Source organism: Silurus aristotelis (genome assembly GCF_946808225.1).
Source record: "Silurus aristotelis genome assembly, chromosome: 19".
Classification (NCBI taxonomy): Eukaryota; Metazoa; Chordata; class Actinopteri; order Siluriformes; family Siluridae; genus Silurus; species Silurus aristotelis.
The window spans coordinates 10051183-10069357 of NC_139592.1; the positions used below are offsets into that span (position 1 = coordinate 10051183).

Consider the following 18175-nt stretch of genomic DNA (forward strand, 5'->3'; position numbering starts at 1 on the left):
GGAAGACTATTCTGAAGTTGAGAATGCTCTACCACCTTTAGTGGACTTTGCTGTTCTAGGAACTACTAGCAGTCCAGAGTTTTGAGATCTCAAGGACCTTGATGGATTGTAACATGTTAGAAGATTGGATAGATACATGGGAGCTAAAACATTTAGGGTTTGGTAAATAGCAATAGTTTGTAGTCAATTTGAAACTTAACATGTAGCCATTGTAGGAATGATTGGGGTTATATGGTCATATTTTGTTGACCTTGTGAGAACTCTGGACTAACTGTAGCTTGTTTTTTAATGATGCAGGACAACCGCCTAGTAATGCATTACAGTAGTCCAGTCCGGTGTCATGAACATATAGACGAGCTTCTCTGCATCAGATATAGGACTGTTTCTTAGCTTAGCAATATTTCTAAGCTGGAAGAAGCCTGTTTTTGTAATATAGTTATGATTTTTAAAAGACAAGTTGCTGTATAAAATAACTCCCAGGTCTTTTACTGTTTAACTAGTAGTTACACTACATCATTCTAAATGCAGGTTGAAATGCTGGAGCTTTTTTGGTCCGATGAGCAAAATCTTATCAAAATTTAATAATAGAAAATTACACGTCATCCAATCTTTTAATTCTTTGACACACTCAGTTATCCGAGCCGATTGAGCTGTATCGTCTGGTTTCGATACGATATATAGCTGGATATCATCAGCATAACATGGACATGAAGCACATTTAGATTATTATTATTGTTTTTTTCCTTACATATTGTTTTAAATTGCTTCATTATAAAGACATTTCAAAGATTTTGTATATTTGCTCAAATTAATGCTGTAATACAGATTTTTTTTTTCATCAGTGTTCCGCTGAAATCTCCATTAACAGGCCACAGTGAAACATCCATCTTGGTTTGAGTAGATAGTAAATCATCCCTCATTACTTTAGTAAATAGATCAGTAGTGTAAACTGGTGAAGGAGGACACTTTAATTTTCTTAAATATCAGTGATTCATTAATGGTTATTTTGAATCTGTAATCTGTCTACCAGCACTTACAAGGTGGTACATATAGTGTCCAGTCATGACCAGCTCAGCCTGTGTGAAACCGTGCTGGATTATTCAGCAGGGACTTTAAGGAGAACCATATTGACCCTTCCGCACCTTGCCAATCCATTCCCAAGAAAGCCACTTCTTGTAAAATATTACTCCTCTGGGATAACCTACTGCAGTATTGGTATTGTTTGAAGAATAAATGGGCAACAAAGAAAAGTCAGTGTTGAACAATGCTAAAAAGAGGGCATCTAGTTAATTAGGAAACCAGAGTCAAAGCTAGCAGTCGGGGTGTTCCAAGCCGCTTCTAAAAAGTTTAAAAAGTACACTCAGTGTTGCTGACGAGATGAAATGATGAGTCTATCCTGGAGGACAGGCTATTTGTAGCTCTGACCACAGATAGCTCTCAAAAGTTGCACCCAAGCTCTGAATTATACAAGGCAAGATTGGCTGTGTGAAAGCTGCTTGGGACTTTCGTGGCAAGTTATAAAGGGTCAAACAAAATTCTGAATTTTGAATAGAGGCTCATTTGTGCACAATGTTCCCTTTATTATTTTTTAAATTCCCCTCTAAATGACTTTCATAAATAAACCGAGAAATAACCAGTTCATATTTGTATTGATAAATTGCCATCTCTATCATAAGGTTTTTGTACTCGGAAAGCTATAAAATACGTGATTGTTTTTGTGATTGTTGTAAGACTACATAAGGCAGTTAAACATGATGTGGTATGCTACATGGTAACTCCCAATCATTTTTTTATTTCACCGTTTACTCAGATGAAAAGGAGAGTCATGTGTGGGATTCGTATAGTTTTATTCATTTGAGATAATTCAAAAAGCGGACATTCAGCAACAGTTGAACATTATAGCAGCGGGAAAAGGCGAATAAACACTAAACTGGATTCTTTTATATATATATATTTTTTAACTCCACACCATGCATTCAGCTCAGAGTACAAGATCACCTTTTACAGGTGTATATACCGTGTGTACATATAGAGATATATTACGAATTTGTTTGTCACCAAGACTGCTTTGAGTAACACCTTGCTTTAAAAACAAATGCAATTTTGGATAATCAGGTAGATTATGTTTGGATAGGGATGTGAGAAACCAAGTCACAGAAACAATTAGCCCAAAAAAAAAAAATTAATAATAATCTAGTGTTGTTAAACTGGAAATCAAACAAAAACCCAATCAGTAAAAACTAAGTGAAAAGAAAAGAAAATGCTTCCAAAGTAAAGATGCAGGTCTTTTTATTCTTTTATCTTGAAAGAAGTTGTTTCATTGTGAAAGGTAAAACCCCATTACAAAAGCATTCAAATTCAATGGGCATACATATCAAACAGCACTCGTTCTCCATCACGCACACAAGGAGAGAAACCGCACACAAGCAGGTTCAACCAAGGAGGAAGGCCTTGTCTTGCTCGCAAATTACAATCAAATCACTGAACACCGCAAAAATGTCCAGAAACAAAGTGCATGACACTAAGTGATCAATTCACACTTCTGTGTAACTCAAAAAATTAGGGGGAAAAAAATCAAAAGGGATAAATAAAAGCCACAAAATGTTTCACACAGTCATTAAATTCCCAAAGTTATTTAAACAAAGCACCTGCAACATGTTGGAGCAAAACAGCATGGTCATGGCATGTTTCAGTGTTATTGGATGTTACAGAAACATTTGTAACAAATGCATTACTTGAGACTACATATATAATCCTCCAATTTAGGAGCGTTATGGTTGAAGACGCTGTAGAAGAACAAACCGGGATGAATATCGGGGGGGTGGTTGTGAATGAGAGTGGGTGAGCTGATAGATATGGGAGCCCAGAGCTTAATTGCAAGGTGTCCCTGTGGAGTTGCAGCAACACCTGTGCTGAGCAGGCTGGACACACACTCAGGAGGGGGACAGGCTGGATATGATCAGGGTATAGAGTTTAACAGGTCCTGCAGGAAACCATCAGGGTCTGGGATATCTGAGAGGAGCCCTGTCAAGAGACAGCAGAGGTTACAATGACAAGTTTCATCCTCAAAATGTGTTCAAAAAGTTCAAAGACATTACTATTTGAATAACTATAATGATAACATCTGTAGTGTAGAATTCTGTATTATTGTCTCTCTCTCTCTCTCACACACACACACACACACACACACACACACTCATAAGCCACAACTGTAGCTTAACACTTGATGTTAAAATCACCAGGTTGTACCTCAAATTAAGCCACTTCAATAAAAAATACCCGATTATGAAAATCATTTAAACACGCACCGTTATTAACTAAACCCATTTTCAGTTTACTGTTTTTACTCAACATATCTGTAATAAATACTAAATCACACAGGGAAATAATTATTTGATACCCTGCTAATTTTGTAAATTCTAACAAGATCAATGGTTTATGCAAAAAAGAAAAAGAAAAAAAGGTTTATGGAAAGAACAAACTGCAATTAAAGCCTAAATGTTCCAACACAATTCAACAAATTATATGTGTATTACATAATAAATACTTTAATACATTAATCTGTCATGGGACAGTCATTAAACTTAAATTTGTGACTAAGGAACAGCCTTTGCAAAAAATTGCTAATTGCTTCCTTCTGGCAACTTAAAAACTTTAAAACCCAGACTTAGTAATAAGTATTTCCATATTGTACCAAAAAATATTAATAATAACCTAAATAAAAAAAAAAAAAAAATGTAAATCACTAAATATTTGTTTTACTGATGCTCCAAGTCTCAAACGAAGCACCAAAATCCACCATAATGTATACATCCGGCAATTAAAACCGTCCGTGTGGAAACATGTTTCGTTTGGTGTCCTGAACAGCATAATTACAAGAATATTTTGTCTTCATGCTGCAGTATATGTTGAGTTTGGTTTCACAAATAATAAACATACATTTGCATAAAGCATTAATATTTGTCAATGCCAAAAATAGAGTATTAAAAAATAAAAAGTATTAAGTTAAAGTACATTTAGAACAGATAATGTGTACAAAAATAATAATAACATTAATGTTTGCACTCACCTACGACATCCAAGAACTCTGCAAAAGAATCAGCAGGCATGAGCTCATCCTGAAAAGCCCTCAGTACCCTTTCTGAAGCCTCGTAGATTGGCATGTCATTGTGCCGCACATACTCTGCTAGTGAGAAGGACCAGCCTCCCTCTGTGTTACTGGTGGGCACTTTCTGTTATATTCACAGAGAAATATTTAATCAGAATATGTTTAAATTACATTTTTTCAAACATAAAAATAAACTATATGTTGCCATCCACAGGTTTTCCTACCCTGAACATGTCATAGATGAGGTCCACCAGGCCCCAGAAGAGAAGAGGGGAGCGATAAACTGCATATTCCTTCACCGTTTTGTCTGTGAGTCTATAAGAAAAAAAGGAAGAAATTAATAGGACCGATAGTCAATCGATGAATAGCTTATATTACAACTGAGACAATTTATTTATAACAAAATGCTAATGCAATTATTAAACTAGATACAGTCATTGCCTAAATTATTGCTTCAACCCTCTATTTTCACAAAGGTGACGATTATAAATGCCAAACATACATAAAGTAAATAAACCCACCATTATCTTTAATTTCCCTACTCTGGAGGATAACTGCTCATATTAAATGCAAATATGTACCACAATAATACAGCAACATGTGAGAATCGAAAACAAAAAGCCATCGCTACATATCATTTTCTTACTTGTTGGCGCCCCCTGGTGAGACTTTTCTTGCATGTGCAGTGACGAGCAGCCGGCGCAGGAAATCGACACGTGTGGTTCTCCAGCGTTCAGGAGGGATAATGTGCATGGCCAGCACAGTGAAGTAGTGCGGGCCGTCCACTTCATATGAGCTCTCCACCCACTTATCACACTGCTGCTCTAAGAAGCTCTGCAGGTTCTTCTCCTCTCGTGAGGTGGCCCTTGTGCTGAAAAGAAGAGATTGGGTTATTTTTTTTTTAATCTATAGCACATGCTTAGAATTTTACAATATGGTGCTTGTTCATTTATAATGGGGCTGCGCAGCCGAATCGGAAGAAACATACGTGTTGAGGACGTAGAGGACGGTATGGATGATGTAGGGAATGAGGTGGATGTTGCTCTCGCGGCCTCCTCCCCCTGTGTCTACGCTGAAAGATTGTTCCATTGCAAAGCGCAAGAACAGCAACTTGGTGTCGTGAATATTGAGCTGGTACGTGGGCTCCCTTTGCCCTGTGCATTCCTGCAGATATGTGTTGTGTCTGCAAGACAACATAACAAAAGGCTCAATATGCTATACAGAAAAGTCGTCGCAACAGACTTTGATGCATTAATTAACGGAGCCTACCTTGCCAGACAAGTGGCAAAAGCAGATTCGGGTACGTGTGGCCCCCATACAGGCAAGAGCCCATTGCACTTGGTGTTGGCGTTCTGAAGAGCGGCGCTTTCCCACTCCTCGCGCCCTCGAGCAAGCCTGATCCAAAGATCAAAGAGGAGTTAGACCCAAAGTATTGTTAAAAAAGAAAATGAAATGAGCAACAAAGAAGTCTGTATGCGTACCGGACAGCAGCAAGGTGGCAGTCATAGTGGACTATGTTAAAGTGCGAGACAGTGCTATAGCCCTGCTGCTTGCGGGGTTTGTTTTCAAACTCCTCCAGAGCCACGCGCTTCGTGAAGGTGTAGATACCCAGGACCTTATTCGGCTGTGCAGAGAAACACTAATTACTTCAAACATGCATGTAAGAGTGGCACTATTTTGTGTTGACATATAAACATAAAATTAGAACCTCAAATGAGAGCTCGTCATGCATACCTGAAACTTGTAACCTTCTCGGCAGATACAACATGTTAGACCTGGCTCCTCTATGAGATCCTCCATCTGCTTCAGTAAGGACGTCTTCGTCACAACCTGACCCTTTTCATTGGTCTGAAACAAACATTCGTAACTCAGCTGAAGGGCATGGATGTAGAGTACATGTTCCAATATGTTGTTTCATAATTAATTAACTAGAAAAATTTTACCAGAAACTCAGATAATAAATGTTCGAAGATGTTAAGACATGATGTTAAGACATCAAATTGAGACTCACAGTCATTCCTAATGTGCCCAAAGCTTTCTGCCTCATTGCCATAGCCATCCGCTTTTTCTCCGCTCGAGTCTCTCTTCGAGCTGCGTCGATTTTCAGATTCACCTCTGCATGTTCCCTCAAAGCTTCCAGAAGGTTCTCAGCAAGAGTGCCTATTCCCTCATCACTGGACACCTGCTCCAGCTTGTGCAAATTACTTATAGAGTCTTTCCCAATCAGCACCTAAAGAATACAAGCAAATATGCATGGTGAGATCCCACAGCATCTCATTAAAAGTGAAATAAGCGAGCAAAAGCACAATAATTCTTAAGATAAAAAAAATCAAAAATCAAAAATAAATAAATAAAAATTTACTTGTGTAGGAGGATGCTGTGTGGCCAGACCACGCAAAAGTCTGAGGATGAAGGGAAGGGCTGGTCGAGCAAGGAACTTCTTCCAAACATCTGCATCCAAACTGTAATATAGCCAGCAAAAAATAAATTAAGAATGTCGCATGCAAAGCCTAAATCAAGTTGCACGTCAGTGTGACATGTGACTTCAGTCCAAGGCCTTAATTTGAGCGAGCTGTCAAGTGATCATGGTTGTAGACCTTGTTCCTGTTTCTGATCTTATATTAACAGTTAAAAAAATGACTCGTCACTAGAACCTTTTAGCAATATTATTGTGAACATTTCCTCCCAGTGCTACACCATCTCAACTGGTAAAATTAGCAAATCTAGAGCAAGACCAATGCTTTCAAAAAGTTAACATCCGTGAGACTTGAGGTAAAAATGGGCATACTTTTTGGCACTGGGGATATGTTTCTTCATGTAGTCCAAAGCACTTTGGGTGATGCCATTCTGCAGGATTAGCTCTTTGAGTTGATGGCCGTTGCTGTTGTTTTTGATCCCTGCGGCAATTTTACAGAAACAGTCCAGGAAGACCTTATCATCTGCATTGTGCTCCTCATCATACCTTTAAAAAAATTCATTGAAAAAGGGTGAGATAATAGTGGTATGTTAATACCTTTTACCTCTGCAAATTTTACTTGCTCCTGTGCAACACAAGTTAAATATTAAGTGAATTTACTTGTCAAAACTGCAACAAGGCTTAAAGCGCTCCACCAAGATCTCCATTTTCTCCAGTTCTCCAAAAGACAGGAAGGGAATGATGCGGAGGAGACCCTGTAGAACGCTGGGGTTGGAGCGTACAAAAGTAGTGTTGATCTGGTCCAGCAGCATCACCAGCTGGTCCTTATCACCAGTCAAGAGCAGGTTACTCTAACATGAATAAGAAAACACACTTTTAAAAAAATCCACACAGCAACAGATTTAGAATGACCACTGATCTAAAACATCTTGTGTGTATGTAGCAGATAAAAGACGGCTCACCTTGTCCTCAGACAGCGTCTCAGCATTTGCCTCATCCAGAATGATCTCCATGATGCTGAGGACCTGCTCTGCTATTGATGCCCCTCCACTGTCCTTACTCTCCTGCTCAGCTACCAGTGCCTGAAAAACACAAAACAGTGAATTTAAATTTATACACATGCACTATATTGCCAAAAGTTTGCAGACACCTGGTCATAAATATGGTATGTGCTTTTTGAGCATCGCATTCCACGTATTGTCCCATTTTGCTCTTATAATTTCCTTCACTTTTCTAAGATGTTCCACTAGATTTTGAAGTGTGCTTGTGGACCTTTGAGCTTATCTAGACACAAGAGTGTTATAGGTCATGGATTGTTGTAGGTGAGCAGGCCTGTGGTGCAGTCACTGTTCCAATTCATCCCAAGGGTGTTAAAATGGGGTTAAGGTCAGAGCTCTAAACCAGGAGATCTTCCACCCCAACCCATGCAAAGCATATCTTAATGGAGTTTGCTTTGGGCAGAGCGGCATCGTCATGCTGGAACTGGTTTGGGTCTCTGAGTTCAACTGAAGGGACTATCTCGTGCTACTGCATCAAAAGACACCATATACAATTGTGTGCCTTTAGCTTTGCGATAACAGTTTGGAAAAGAACCACATATGACTGGGAAAGTCTGATGTCCCAATACTTTTGTCCACATGGTGTATGTCTTAAGTGTTCAAGCAAGCCGAACGTGTTACCCACCAGGTTTAATGTGCCCAGCATCACGTTAAGAGTGTTCATTTCTGGTTTAACCAGCTGCTGTCTGTTGATTTTTACTTTCACACAGAAACTAAAAAGCTTCAACAGGACCTGAAAGAGCAAAGTGAGAGCAAAATAAACATTTGAATACAAAATATAAAAATATTTACACATTGCATAATTTATTCTACTTCCCAAATACTTGATCTTGAATACAATGGAGTTTTTAAAACAAACACATTTTACTTACTGTAAGCAGATGCCTGCCTTGTTTGAAGTCCTTGATTCCAGACAGTCTGTTTAACATGCACTCCAATCCCCCACACTGAGCCATAACCCCAGCCATTTTATACACCTCCTCATCATCCTCTTCCTCATCTGTAATAAGACGGGAAAACCACTGTTTGTAAACATAACGCTTATGAAAAGCCTTCATATGGCACTTAATAATGGTCACATACCAGTGGTAGAGTCCAAAGACTCAATAAATTCCTCTGTGGCATCACCCAGAAGACCTCTCATGCGGTAAATGATTCTCATTGGTTCACCCTTTGGAAATGGGCATAATGTAAGTCTCATGTTTCAAGAACAAAGCCGTCAAAAAAAAGGACAAAGGTCAAACTATGTACAATCTGTTGTCTTTACCTCATTAGTTGGGCACCAGACCTTCTTGTAAACCTCAGCCACAGACAGGTCCAAGCTGATGATCTTGTTGTTGACAAGAAGCTAATTATATAAAAAATAAATAAATAAAAAAATTATCACTGACAGCAAAAACCTTTATAAATTTTTTTCAAAAACATGTTTATATCTGCATTAGCTACCTCCATCCCACTGTCATCCTCTAATAGCGCCACAAGGTCGCAGTCCTGACAAATTTTGTTCTTAATGTCCCTCATAAGTGGACCGATGCCAGGCTCATTACTACTATAGGGGTTTCCTGGCATGCGGCCCTGCAGAAAGTCCTCCTGCTGAGGATCCTTCTCCAGAGTCACAAAGAACTCTGTCACCTCATTCTCCTCCTGAGAAAAACAGAGAAAAATACAGCATTAGCAGGGTTCATTGATAAAAGAAACGGAATGTCCATACATCAGAGTGCCACACAAAAAGAGACAGAAGAACCACTCACAGGATATATTATGCTACAAAGCCTCTCAAAGATGAAGACAGGAGTGCGGTAGTCATCAAGGTTGTAACGTTTCGCTGTTTCGATGCACACTGCCATGAAAGCCTTAGTTTCTGACTCTGTCCCTGCAAATGTAATGCAACTGTTAGCATCCAGACCAAAACAAGCATGTCCAAGAACAGATTTTTCCGTTCCCATGCTGAACTCCGCAACCCAGCTGCACCACCTACCCTCCGCCCCCTACTACCACGTCCCCCCCCAGCCCAGACACACACAAATGAATGCATACACTGCATAACCTTGCACTATGTTGCACTGTTCACTATATATACACTATTGAGTTTTACAGTGTATATATATATATATATATATATATATATATATATATATATATATATATATATATATATATATATATATATATATATATATATATAGATTACACCTATATCCATTGCACACTGTATATAATAGCCTCCTTTTACTGCACTCTCCATATTTGCACATATAAAAAATTTTGATCCCCTGTCCTTGTACTGTTTATTTATATTTATATTATTCATTCATTTGTCATTATTTATTCAAAGCCATCATATATCATAGCCTTACCAACCTGTTCATATGCAAATATTAAACGCTGCTACCAATATGCACTTCTGGTTAGATGCTAATTGTATATGTCGTTGACTTGTACTGTAACATGTACATTGACAATAATTGAAAGTTTAATCCAATCTAGAATCCAGTAATGCTACAATCCAGCAAGCTGAAAGTCTTAGCAAAGTGTTTTCGACAAGTACCTGTGGTCATGTCCTCAAGCATCTCCAGCAGCATGTCCTGAGTTTCATCAATCAGTTTAGTTCTCTGAACCACGAGCTTCCTCAGACAGAGGTATCCATTGAGCACGGTGCCCACTAGCCGACTCTTAAAGTGTCGTTTAATAGACTCCACTTCCACAAAAGAGGATAAAAGGCCTAGGTAGACATTATTATAGATAAAGGACATGTTAAGGTCATACCTGAGCAAAGCATTCCTAGACGATTCATATGTAATACCAAAGAGCTCTGTAAAATTGTGTTTCTTTACCAGTGAGACTCTTGAGCGCATAACCTTGCTGCAGGTCTGTGCTCAGCGTTGCTTCTTCTAAAGCTAGGAGATGGGCAATTTCCTGTAAAAAATAAAATTAAAAGTTTAATTTTCTTTTTCATTTCCAGAGATGGATGAAGAAAATAAAAGGTCTATACAATATACTGGTAAGCTGTTGGTACCTTGGTGATAAGGTTGCCAATGTAAGGTAGAACGCCACGGGCCGCTAGGTAAACCTTCCAGTGAGCAGGCTTAATGAGCTTCTGGTACAAAGCCAGGTACTCAGCTGCACATTCTCCCTCATCCAGGTAACTAAAGGACAGAAATTCTACTATGTTACATACACAAACCAGGCATAACATTATGACAGAATAACATTATAAGCAGTGAAGTGAATAACATTGATTATCTCTTCATCATGGAACCTGTTAAAGGGTGGGATATATTAAACAGTAAGTGAACATTTTGTCCTTAGAGTTTATATGTTAGAAGCAGCAGAAATGGGCAAGCGTAAGGATTTGAGAAAGTTTGACAAGGGCCAAATTGTGATGGCTAGACGACTGGGTCAAAGAATCTCTAAAACTGCAGCTCTTATGGAGTGATCCCAACTATTATCAATAGTGTTTAAAGGAAGGAACAGTGGTGAACCGGCGACAGGGTCATTAGCTGCCAAGGCTCATTGATGCAGGTGGCGAGCGAAGGCTGACCCATATGGTCTAATTGAACAAACAAGCTCCTGTATCTCAAATTCCTGAAGATGTTAATGCTGTTAATGCTCAGTGGGTCAGGACTGTTTCGGTAGCAAATAGGGGACCAACACGATATCAGACAGGTGGCCATAATGTTATGCCTGATCAGAGTTTACTCCGAAAAATAGACCATACCTACATTCAACTAAACATATTTCATGCCAAAACTGATTGCAGATGCTATTAACAAGGCCCCAGCTTAAATGAAATAAAAAAATAAAAAAAGACTCTACCTAGTGAGAAGGTCCAGGACCTGCTGTTTACGACTTGGAATAGTTGTCAGAGCCTCTACAATGGTGCATGCAGCTTGTCTTGCTGCCTGAGTGGCTGGGGTGAAGAGCACCTATGAAAACAGTTGATTTCATAAGTGTTACCCAAGCACTTGTGACAATTACATTTATCAAGATGGACCAATTGGTTTCAAAGAAGCTTTACCTGTCTTAGCCAATTGTTGTGTCCCAGTTTCAGCAGGCGGGGAAACAGGCCCTCTGATCTAGACCTCGCAAACTGTTTCCATTTCCATACATACTTTTCCATCAGGTACTGCCTCCTAATATCCACCTTATTTGATGGCTTAGAGGCAGTCTCTTGGCCTAAAAAAAAAAGACAAAAGCAAACATCCATTGTCATGATTGTGAGGGTTTGTAGCTTTTATAGTGCATAATGAGTAAAAAAACAAAACAAAAAAAAAATTGTTCAACGTAACACACATCTAGCAGGAAGGCACTTTTTCCAAGCCTCATATGCTGCTTTAGGATCCTTCTTGAGCCAGAGCTGGGCCTGGGCATGTATCTCATTGCAATAGGGTTTAATTGTAGTCAGAGATTCAACTGCAGCATCCTAAAACAGAAGAATTATTACATTAATAATAACATACATAATATAAAAGAGAACCAACATCTATTTTTACCAATATTTTACAGCATTCTGGTATACCTTGTTTTTCTTGCTAGTGGGCAAAGGGGGTTTTATGAGCTTCTGTAAGATTCTCAGGCACATCAGAGTAATATTTTCCACCACTACTGGAGTCTTTATATTGACTGCCATTAGGAACAGACTCAGAGCTGAGAACAGTAAAACAGGTAGATTTAGTGCTCAATCGATGCATCAGTTATGACGCATCAGATATCAGTGTGCAACTAAAAAATACTTCTATTCAAATACATTAAAAAAGTGAAATAATAAAAAAGAAGCAATAATGAGAGTACACACCACAGCGAAGCCGCAGCTCCCAACAACCTCCTTCCTTTGCTATGGAGTCAGTTAGGAGCAGCATTTCATACTGCAGACTACTGACCTAGAGAAACATTTACACAACCGTCACAATCATAATCACAAACAAAGCTAAATATGTAAAACTTTAAAAATAAAATATCATAAAACATTAAAACTAGACTACAGAAAGTTTCATACCAGGTCTGGGTTTGCCCAATGTCCTTTCAAGGCAGCTGACACTTTTACAAGGATAAGGTCATTCATCTGCTGAGTGGCCTCTGGATGATCTCTGTACAACAAAAGTTTAACAAACTATTCGCATAAATACAAATGCGGAAGAGTTGAATACCTAAGAAGCAAATAAAAACTTATGACATTACTGTACCTTGTTAGCAGGCAGATCAGTTGACGGACTTCCTCTCTCATGGCACTGGTGCCACGGCGAAGGTTATACTCAAACAGCTCTCGAATGAGGCCCTGCAGTACCAAAATCTGCCTGATGGCAGTGTTGGTGGCCAGTGCACGCAGCAGAGTGATGCAGTGACCTGTGACTGCTGATGCACAGCCGTAGCACTTTGTGGAAGATGTGTGACCGCAACCAAGCACAGACAGAGAACGGTATTGACTGGCGGTAAAGGTGGGTTGGGTGTTGCTGCGTGAGGATTTGGTAACTGCCTCTCGCTGCTGTAAGTCATACTCCAGCAGCTCTTTGCGAGATGCAAGCACTTTCTGCAGTGGGGTGAATGATACATTTAACAGTCTACACACGCAATAATAAAATTCCTTACTTTTTCAGTAATAAAAGTTTAGTGAAGCTTTTTATATTAACATATGAGAATGAAGATTCCTACCTGTATGATTTTAGAGAGCTCATCAAATGAAGTTTTACAATCCCCACTGTATTCCTGAGCCAGCTGCTGAATGTACCTGTTCACACTAGCGGTGGAGCTTCCCAGACCTGCTCCTGCACCTGTATCATCCTGAAAACAGCCCATCATCGCAACATTAGGACGATACATGTTTACATTGTACATCTAAAGTGCTTCAATAAAAAATACCCATACATTGTATTACAGCAGTATGCTGGATTAAATAACATGGCACGAGTTACATCCTTTTTGCTGGCTGTGACATGCGGACTGACCTGAGGTTTCTCTGGAGCAGCCTCATTCACCTTCGACAGCAGGCTCTCTAGCTGAGGACGATGACCCATAAGTTGGTGATACACACGATCTGCTTTGTCTAGCAAGGTGTTGATGTTCGTTACAGCCTGTATACAACGAAGAGAAAAAAACCCACTTAAATATGACTTATTTCCTATATTACAATAGGAAAAATAAAATATTTGTGCTAAAGAGTGTTGCCTTTTTTCGATCTTCTTCGTTCTCGATGGGATCCACAGCACAGCAGGGCTTTGCATAGAGCATGAAATCAAAGCGAGCGTATTTACAGAAGCCACAAGCATTGCACAAGAAGGGATCCTTCTCATCATAATTAATTGACCTTTGAAAGAAAAGAAAAAAAAAAAGAAACATGCGTTAAAAATACAGCTGTCTGTTATTTTAAAAGGCTGCCCTAACAGGGCTCCAAACTGCAACCAAAAATAATAAATTGCAAATAATATTGTTGCCTAGATCGCCACCTGCGACCATATAAATTTGCACGTTATGAGGGAATAATCTGCATTTTATGACTTTTTATGTGCATGTTCTGTAAAAAATGGCCCATCACATCATTTGTTGACGTAATAAACGGAGACTCATGCGCCGCCTACACTTGAGTTAAAGCGCCAAACTGATTTCATTACCGAATCAGATCATTTAAGAAAAGAGACAGTAAATAAAAACACAGCAATATTCAAAAGCATAAACATGCTCGTGATCACATAATCGCAAAAACGTGGCACAAAAAACACGTTAGCGATTGCAGTGTTTTGTGCACCCGGACTGCGTGCTGAAAAAGAATGGAAAGAGCAAAAAAATTTAATTCAACACCGCCTATATGATCGCTTTAGTTCCCAGGCCATGCTGTAAAGATGGCAGATGTACACAGGGCAGGATGATTGGAACTAAGCGTTTTACATTTTTTACAGTTCATTCTTGTGTGGCACTTAAAAATATAATTTGGCTCCTGTTTTTTCTCATAGGATCCAATGGTTTCCTTTTGATTTTTTTGTCTGGAGCCCTGCTTATATAGGATATTTTTGTACCTGCACTTGTGACACTGGTAGACATTTTCTCCACAGTTTCCACACACTCCTGGGTTTGCAGGGACAGATGCACTGCAGCGTGGGCACTGCAGGGTCTCTGTGGATGCCTGGTAGTTTTCGTAGAAGTCTGAGAACTCAATCATTAAATTGGAGGCCACGATAGGAAGAGGCAAGTCAATCTTCACCTCTGTCTGTCCAGGGGTTAACTGCACCCTCTTAGCCTTGTGCCAGCGTGCAGGCCTACAGTGGAATTTAATAAGACATTGTGTGAAATAATACTAATTAATGAAATGACATGATTCGGTTACAAAAATATACTGTTTTTATTAAGCTATACTCACTTATTCTTTAGCTCCACGATGGCCTGGACAGTCCTGTTGTTGTAGTACAGATTAATAGTGCGCACCATTTTTGTTCTTTTGAGGTCACCAATCTTTACAGTTACTTTGCTGATAGTGTGGCTGCCAATCAGCTTTACCACTTGCTGTGTGGTTGTATAACGGGTGTCCACTTTGATTGACGACAGTTTGATGTTCTGCATGAAAAACAAAACAGCACAGTCAGTAAAGAATAAGCAATATACATCCTCAAACTTAATAGACTCTCGTCTTAAAAAGTGCACATAAACTCGAATGCACTGTTGGACTTACCGAGAAGGGCACTTCAGGATTGTTGCATACTAAGCAGGGATCACTTTCAAGATAAAACCCATCAAATTCCACTAGGCCAGAAAGGGTACTTTAAGGTAGAGGGCGAAAATAAGAGGCAAAAATAATTATTCCTATTATATGTATGCATTATTCCCATTATTATTCCCACTGTAACATTACACACAAAATACATTAAATAATGTCACCGCCGACTTAAGAACATGCAGTCATCACAATGAGCAAAAAATAAATAAATAATAATATGTGAATAAATATAGATTATCACATTTATGCACTGTGCTGATGCTACACGAATGGCTGATTCTGAAACTGTGCACCAAAAATACATGTGTCTTAAATGCAGGTGTACAGGTTTTCTTGTTCAAATGACTGGTGCTAACTGGATCTATCTAGATATTCATAATGGTGGACAAAATATCCTGGTGACTTACTTGTAAATGTTTGAGTTGGGATGATTAGTAAGTATGTGGTTCTGTGCCCTTAGAATCTCAACAGCTTTTTGAGAGTATTCCTTTAGCTGTAAGAAAGAAAAAAATTTAATATTGAAACAAATCGATGGGTTACTTAACGTAATCCCGGGTTCTTTGATAACAGAGTGAGGTGTTTCACTATGGGAATCGCTTTGGGCGTGACCAACTACGGAAGCTCTTATGACACCACGTCTGTCTTAACAGACAGGTCGACCCCATCTAACATCATTGCAACGAGATTTCTTCCCGTCCTCGTGCAAGGAGGGAAGTGCTGGTGATACACCTCACTCTTTTATCAAAGAACCCAGGATTACGTTAAGTAACCCATCGTTCTTTTTCTAACTTCGCTCGGTGTTTCACTATGGGAGATATAGACCACTCCCGGATTGCACATGATCCCGCTAAACCCAATCACATGGGCACAGGACGTCTGGCTCCCAGCACCGCATGTGCCAAGGATGACTCAGACACATCTAGTCTATAAAACCGCACAAAGGTGTGTGGCGTGGCCCAACCGGCCGCCGCACAAATTTCCTGAACAGAAACTCCCTTAAGCAGGGCCCATGAAGTCGCCATCCCTCTAGTCGAGTGGGCCCTCAGGTGCTTGAGAACCACCGCATTCATACGCTAGAGATATAGCCTCTACAATCCAGTGGGACAGCCGTTGTCTCGACAATGGCTTCCCTTTGTGGGGGGTAGCCCAAGACACAAACAGCCGGTCAGACTTTCTGAAATCCGCTGTTCTCCTGACGTATGTACGGAGAGCCCGCACTGGGCATAAGGAACTCAACCTCTCCTCCTCCTGAGATGAGAACGGAGGAGGGTGAAAAGCCAAAAGTTCTGTAACGGGACATCTATAAGAAGAATCCACCACTTTAGGTACAAACGCCGGGTTAGGGCGAAAGGAAACCTTCGTGAGCCCAGGGGCAAACTGCAAACAGGATGGACTGACAGACAGGGCCTGCAGCTCGCTAACACGCTTCGCAGTCACTAGAGCCACAAGCAGTGCTGTCTTAAGAGAAAGAAATTTCAGCCCTATGCCATCCACCGGCTCAAAAGGGTGATGAGAAAGGGCCTCCAAAACCAAGGACAGATCCCACTGAGGCACTAGCCGTCGAGACACCGGCCTCTTACGGCGTGCACCTTTCATAAACCGACTAATCAAAGGGTGCCGACCCGCAGGTTCGTTATTAAACCCGACATGACACGCAGAAATAGCCGCCAGATACACCTTTAAAGTAGAAAAAGCTTTCCCTTTATCCAGCAAATCCTGGAGAAAGCACAAAATGTCTCCCACAGAACACTGAAAGGAGACAATGCGACCACGGCCACACCACTCCTCAAAAACTCGCCACTTATTGTCATAAAGCGTGCGAGTAGACGAGGCCCTAGCACTCTGGATAGTGTGTATAACCGATCGTGGCAAACCTGCCACATTCAAGATCCACCTCTCACGGGCCAGGCCCATAGAGCTATCCTGTCCGGGTGCGGATGATAAATCTCCCCGCCCGCCTGGGACAAAAGGTCCCTCCGTGGAGGGAGCGGCCACGGCTGATCCGACAGCAGCTGAACTATTTCTGCAATCCAGTGTCTGGACGCCCAGGGTGGAGCTATCAAAATCAGTGACAAGCTCCTGGAACATATTCCTGGAACATGAGTCGCTCTGATGGATAAAAGCCTCGCGTCGCACCACATGATCAGTTTCCTTGCCAACTGATGCAACTGGAGGGAGCGCACCCCCCCCCCCCTGTCGGTTGATGTATGCGACTACTGTGGAATTGTCCGTTTGGCCCCTTATGAAAACCAGAAAATGTTTCAGAGCTAGAAACACCGCTAACAACTCCAAGTAGTTTATATGACTCGAGATCAGCTGCGGAGGCCAAACGCCGTTCACAGCTCTGCCCATAAGGGTCGCGCCCCAGCCCGTCAAAGACGCGTCCGTCATCATAGTAACCCTCGACGACACCGCCCCCAAGGGAATCCCCGACCGAAGAGTCGCGGGGCATCCCCATCGGCGGAGCGCTAAGACGCACGCGTGCGTTATCTTGACCGGCCGATTGAGATGACGTCAGGAACATAAGCGCAACCGCGCGACCCATCTCTGAAAATCTCTCATCATGAGAAGTCCCAGACGCACCACAGAAATCACCGAAGCCATTAAACCCAGCATTCGTAGGCACACTCGGAACGGGACATTCGTCCCTGCCCGAAAACGGGAGCGACACTGTATGAGAGATTCGATTCTTCTCTCCGTCAGCGTGACACGATAGGAGAGGGAATCTATACTGAGTCCTAGATATTCCGCACGCTGCGCGGGACACAAGCGGCTCTTTTCCCTGTTTATTTTGAAACCCAAGCTGCAGAGATGCGTGATCACGCTCTCCGCATCTCTGATCGCTCGCTCTCTTGACGGGGAGCATATCAGATAATCGTCTATATAAGACA

The 18175-nt window shown here is 40.8% G+C and overlaps 1 protein-coding gene across 1 annotated transcript in view; it reads right to left on the reverse strand.

Moving 5' to 3' along the window:
- Nucleotides 1-2272: 2272 nt before the first annotated feature.
- The window catches only part of LOC310741755 (E3 ubiquitin-protein ligase UBR4-like), a 49296-nt gene continuing 33393 nt past the window's right edge, over nucleotides 2273-18175 (reverse strand). Inside the window, exons 71-106 of the mRNA XM_083569960.1 lie at nucleotides 15692-15777; nucleotides 15240-15327; nucleotides 14931-15124; nucleotides 14590-14829; nucleotides 13745-13883; nucleotides 13525-13650; nucleotides 13232-13360; nucleotides 12766-13109; nucleotides 12579-12669; nucleotides 12378-12462; nucleotides 12102-12229; nucleotides 11876-12005; nucleotides 11601-11758; nucleotides 11399-11508; nucleotides 10599-10728; nucleotides 10417-10498; nucleotides 10131-10304; nucleotides 9334-9455; nucleotides 9029-9226; nucleotides 8850-8930; nucleotides 8666-8753; nucleotides 8455-8582; nucleotides 8208-8315; nucleotides 7487-7606; nucleotides 7185-7375; nucleotides 6897-7070; nucleotides 6471-6570; nucleotides 6120-6338; nucleotides 5843-5956; nucleotides 5590-5732; nucleotides 5378-5503; nucleotides 5097-5291; nucleotides 4755-4979; nucleotides 4333-4423; nucleotides 4070-4232; nucleotides 2273-3024 (exon numbers count right to left, since the gene is read on the reverse strand). Coding sequence (XP_083426086.1) covers nucleotides 2960-3024; nucleotides 4070-4232; nucleotides 4333-4423; nucleotides 4755-4979; nucleotides 5097-5291; nucleotides 5378-5503; nucleotides 5590-5732; nucleotides 5843-5956; nucleotides 6120-6338; nucleotides 6471-6570; nucleotides 6897-7070; nucleotides 7185-7375; nucleotides 7487-7606; nucleotides 8208-8315; nucleotides 8455-8582; nucleotides 8666-8753; nucleotides 8850-8930; nucleotides 9029-9226; nucleotides 9334-9455; nucleotides 10131-10304; nucleotides 10417-10498; nucleotides 10599-10728; nucleotides 11399-11508; nucleotides 11601-11758; nucleotides 11876-12005; nucleotides 12102-12229; nucleotides 12378-12462; nucleotides 12579-12669; nucleotides 12766-13109; nucleotides 13232-13360; nucleotides 13525-13650; nucleotides 13745-13883; nucleotides 14590-14829; nucleotides 14931-15124; nucleotides 15240-15327; nucleotides 15692-15777 — 5085 coding nt within the window. The 3' untranslated portion in view covers nucleotides 2273-2959. The remainder of the gene's footprint in view (nucleotides 3025-4069; nucleotides 4233-4332; nucleotides 4424-4754; nucleotides 4980-5096; nucleotides 5292-5377; nucleotides 5504-5589; nucleotides 5733-5842; nucleotides 5957-6119; nucleotides 6339-6470; nucleotides 6571-6896; nucleotides 7071-7184; nucleotides 7376-7486; nucleotides 7607-8207; nucleotides 8316-8454; nucleotides 8583-8665; nucleotides 8754-8849; nucleotides 8931-9028; nucleotides 9227-9333; nucleotides 9456-10130; nucleotides 10305-10416; nucleotides 10499-10598; nucleotides 10729-11398; nucleotides 11509-11600; nucleotides 11759-11875; nucleotides 12006-12101; nucleotides 12230-12377; nucleotides 12463-12578; nucleotides 12670-12765; nucleotides 13110-13231; nucleotides 13361-13524; nucleotides 13651-13744; nucleotides 13884-14589; nucleotides 14830-14930; nucleotides 15125-15239; nucleotides 15328-15691; nucleotides 15778-18175) is intronic.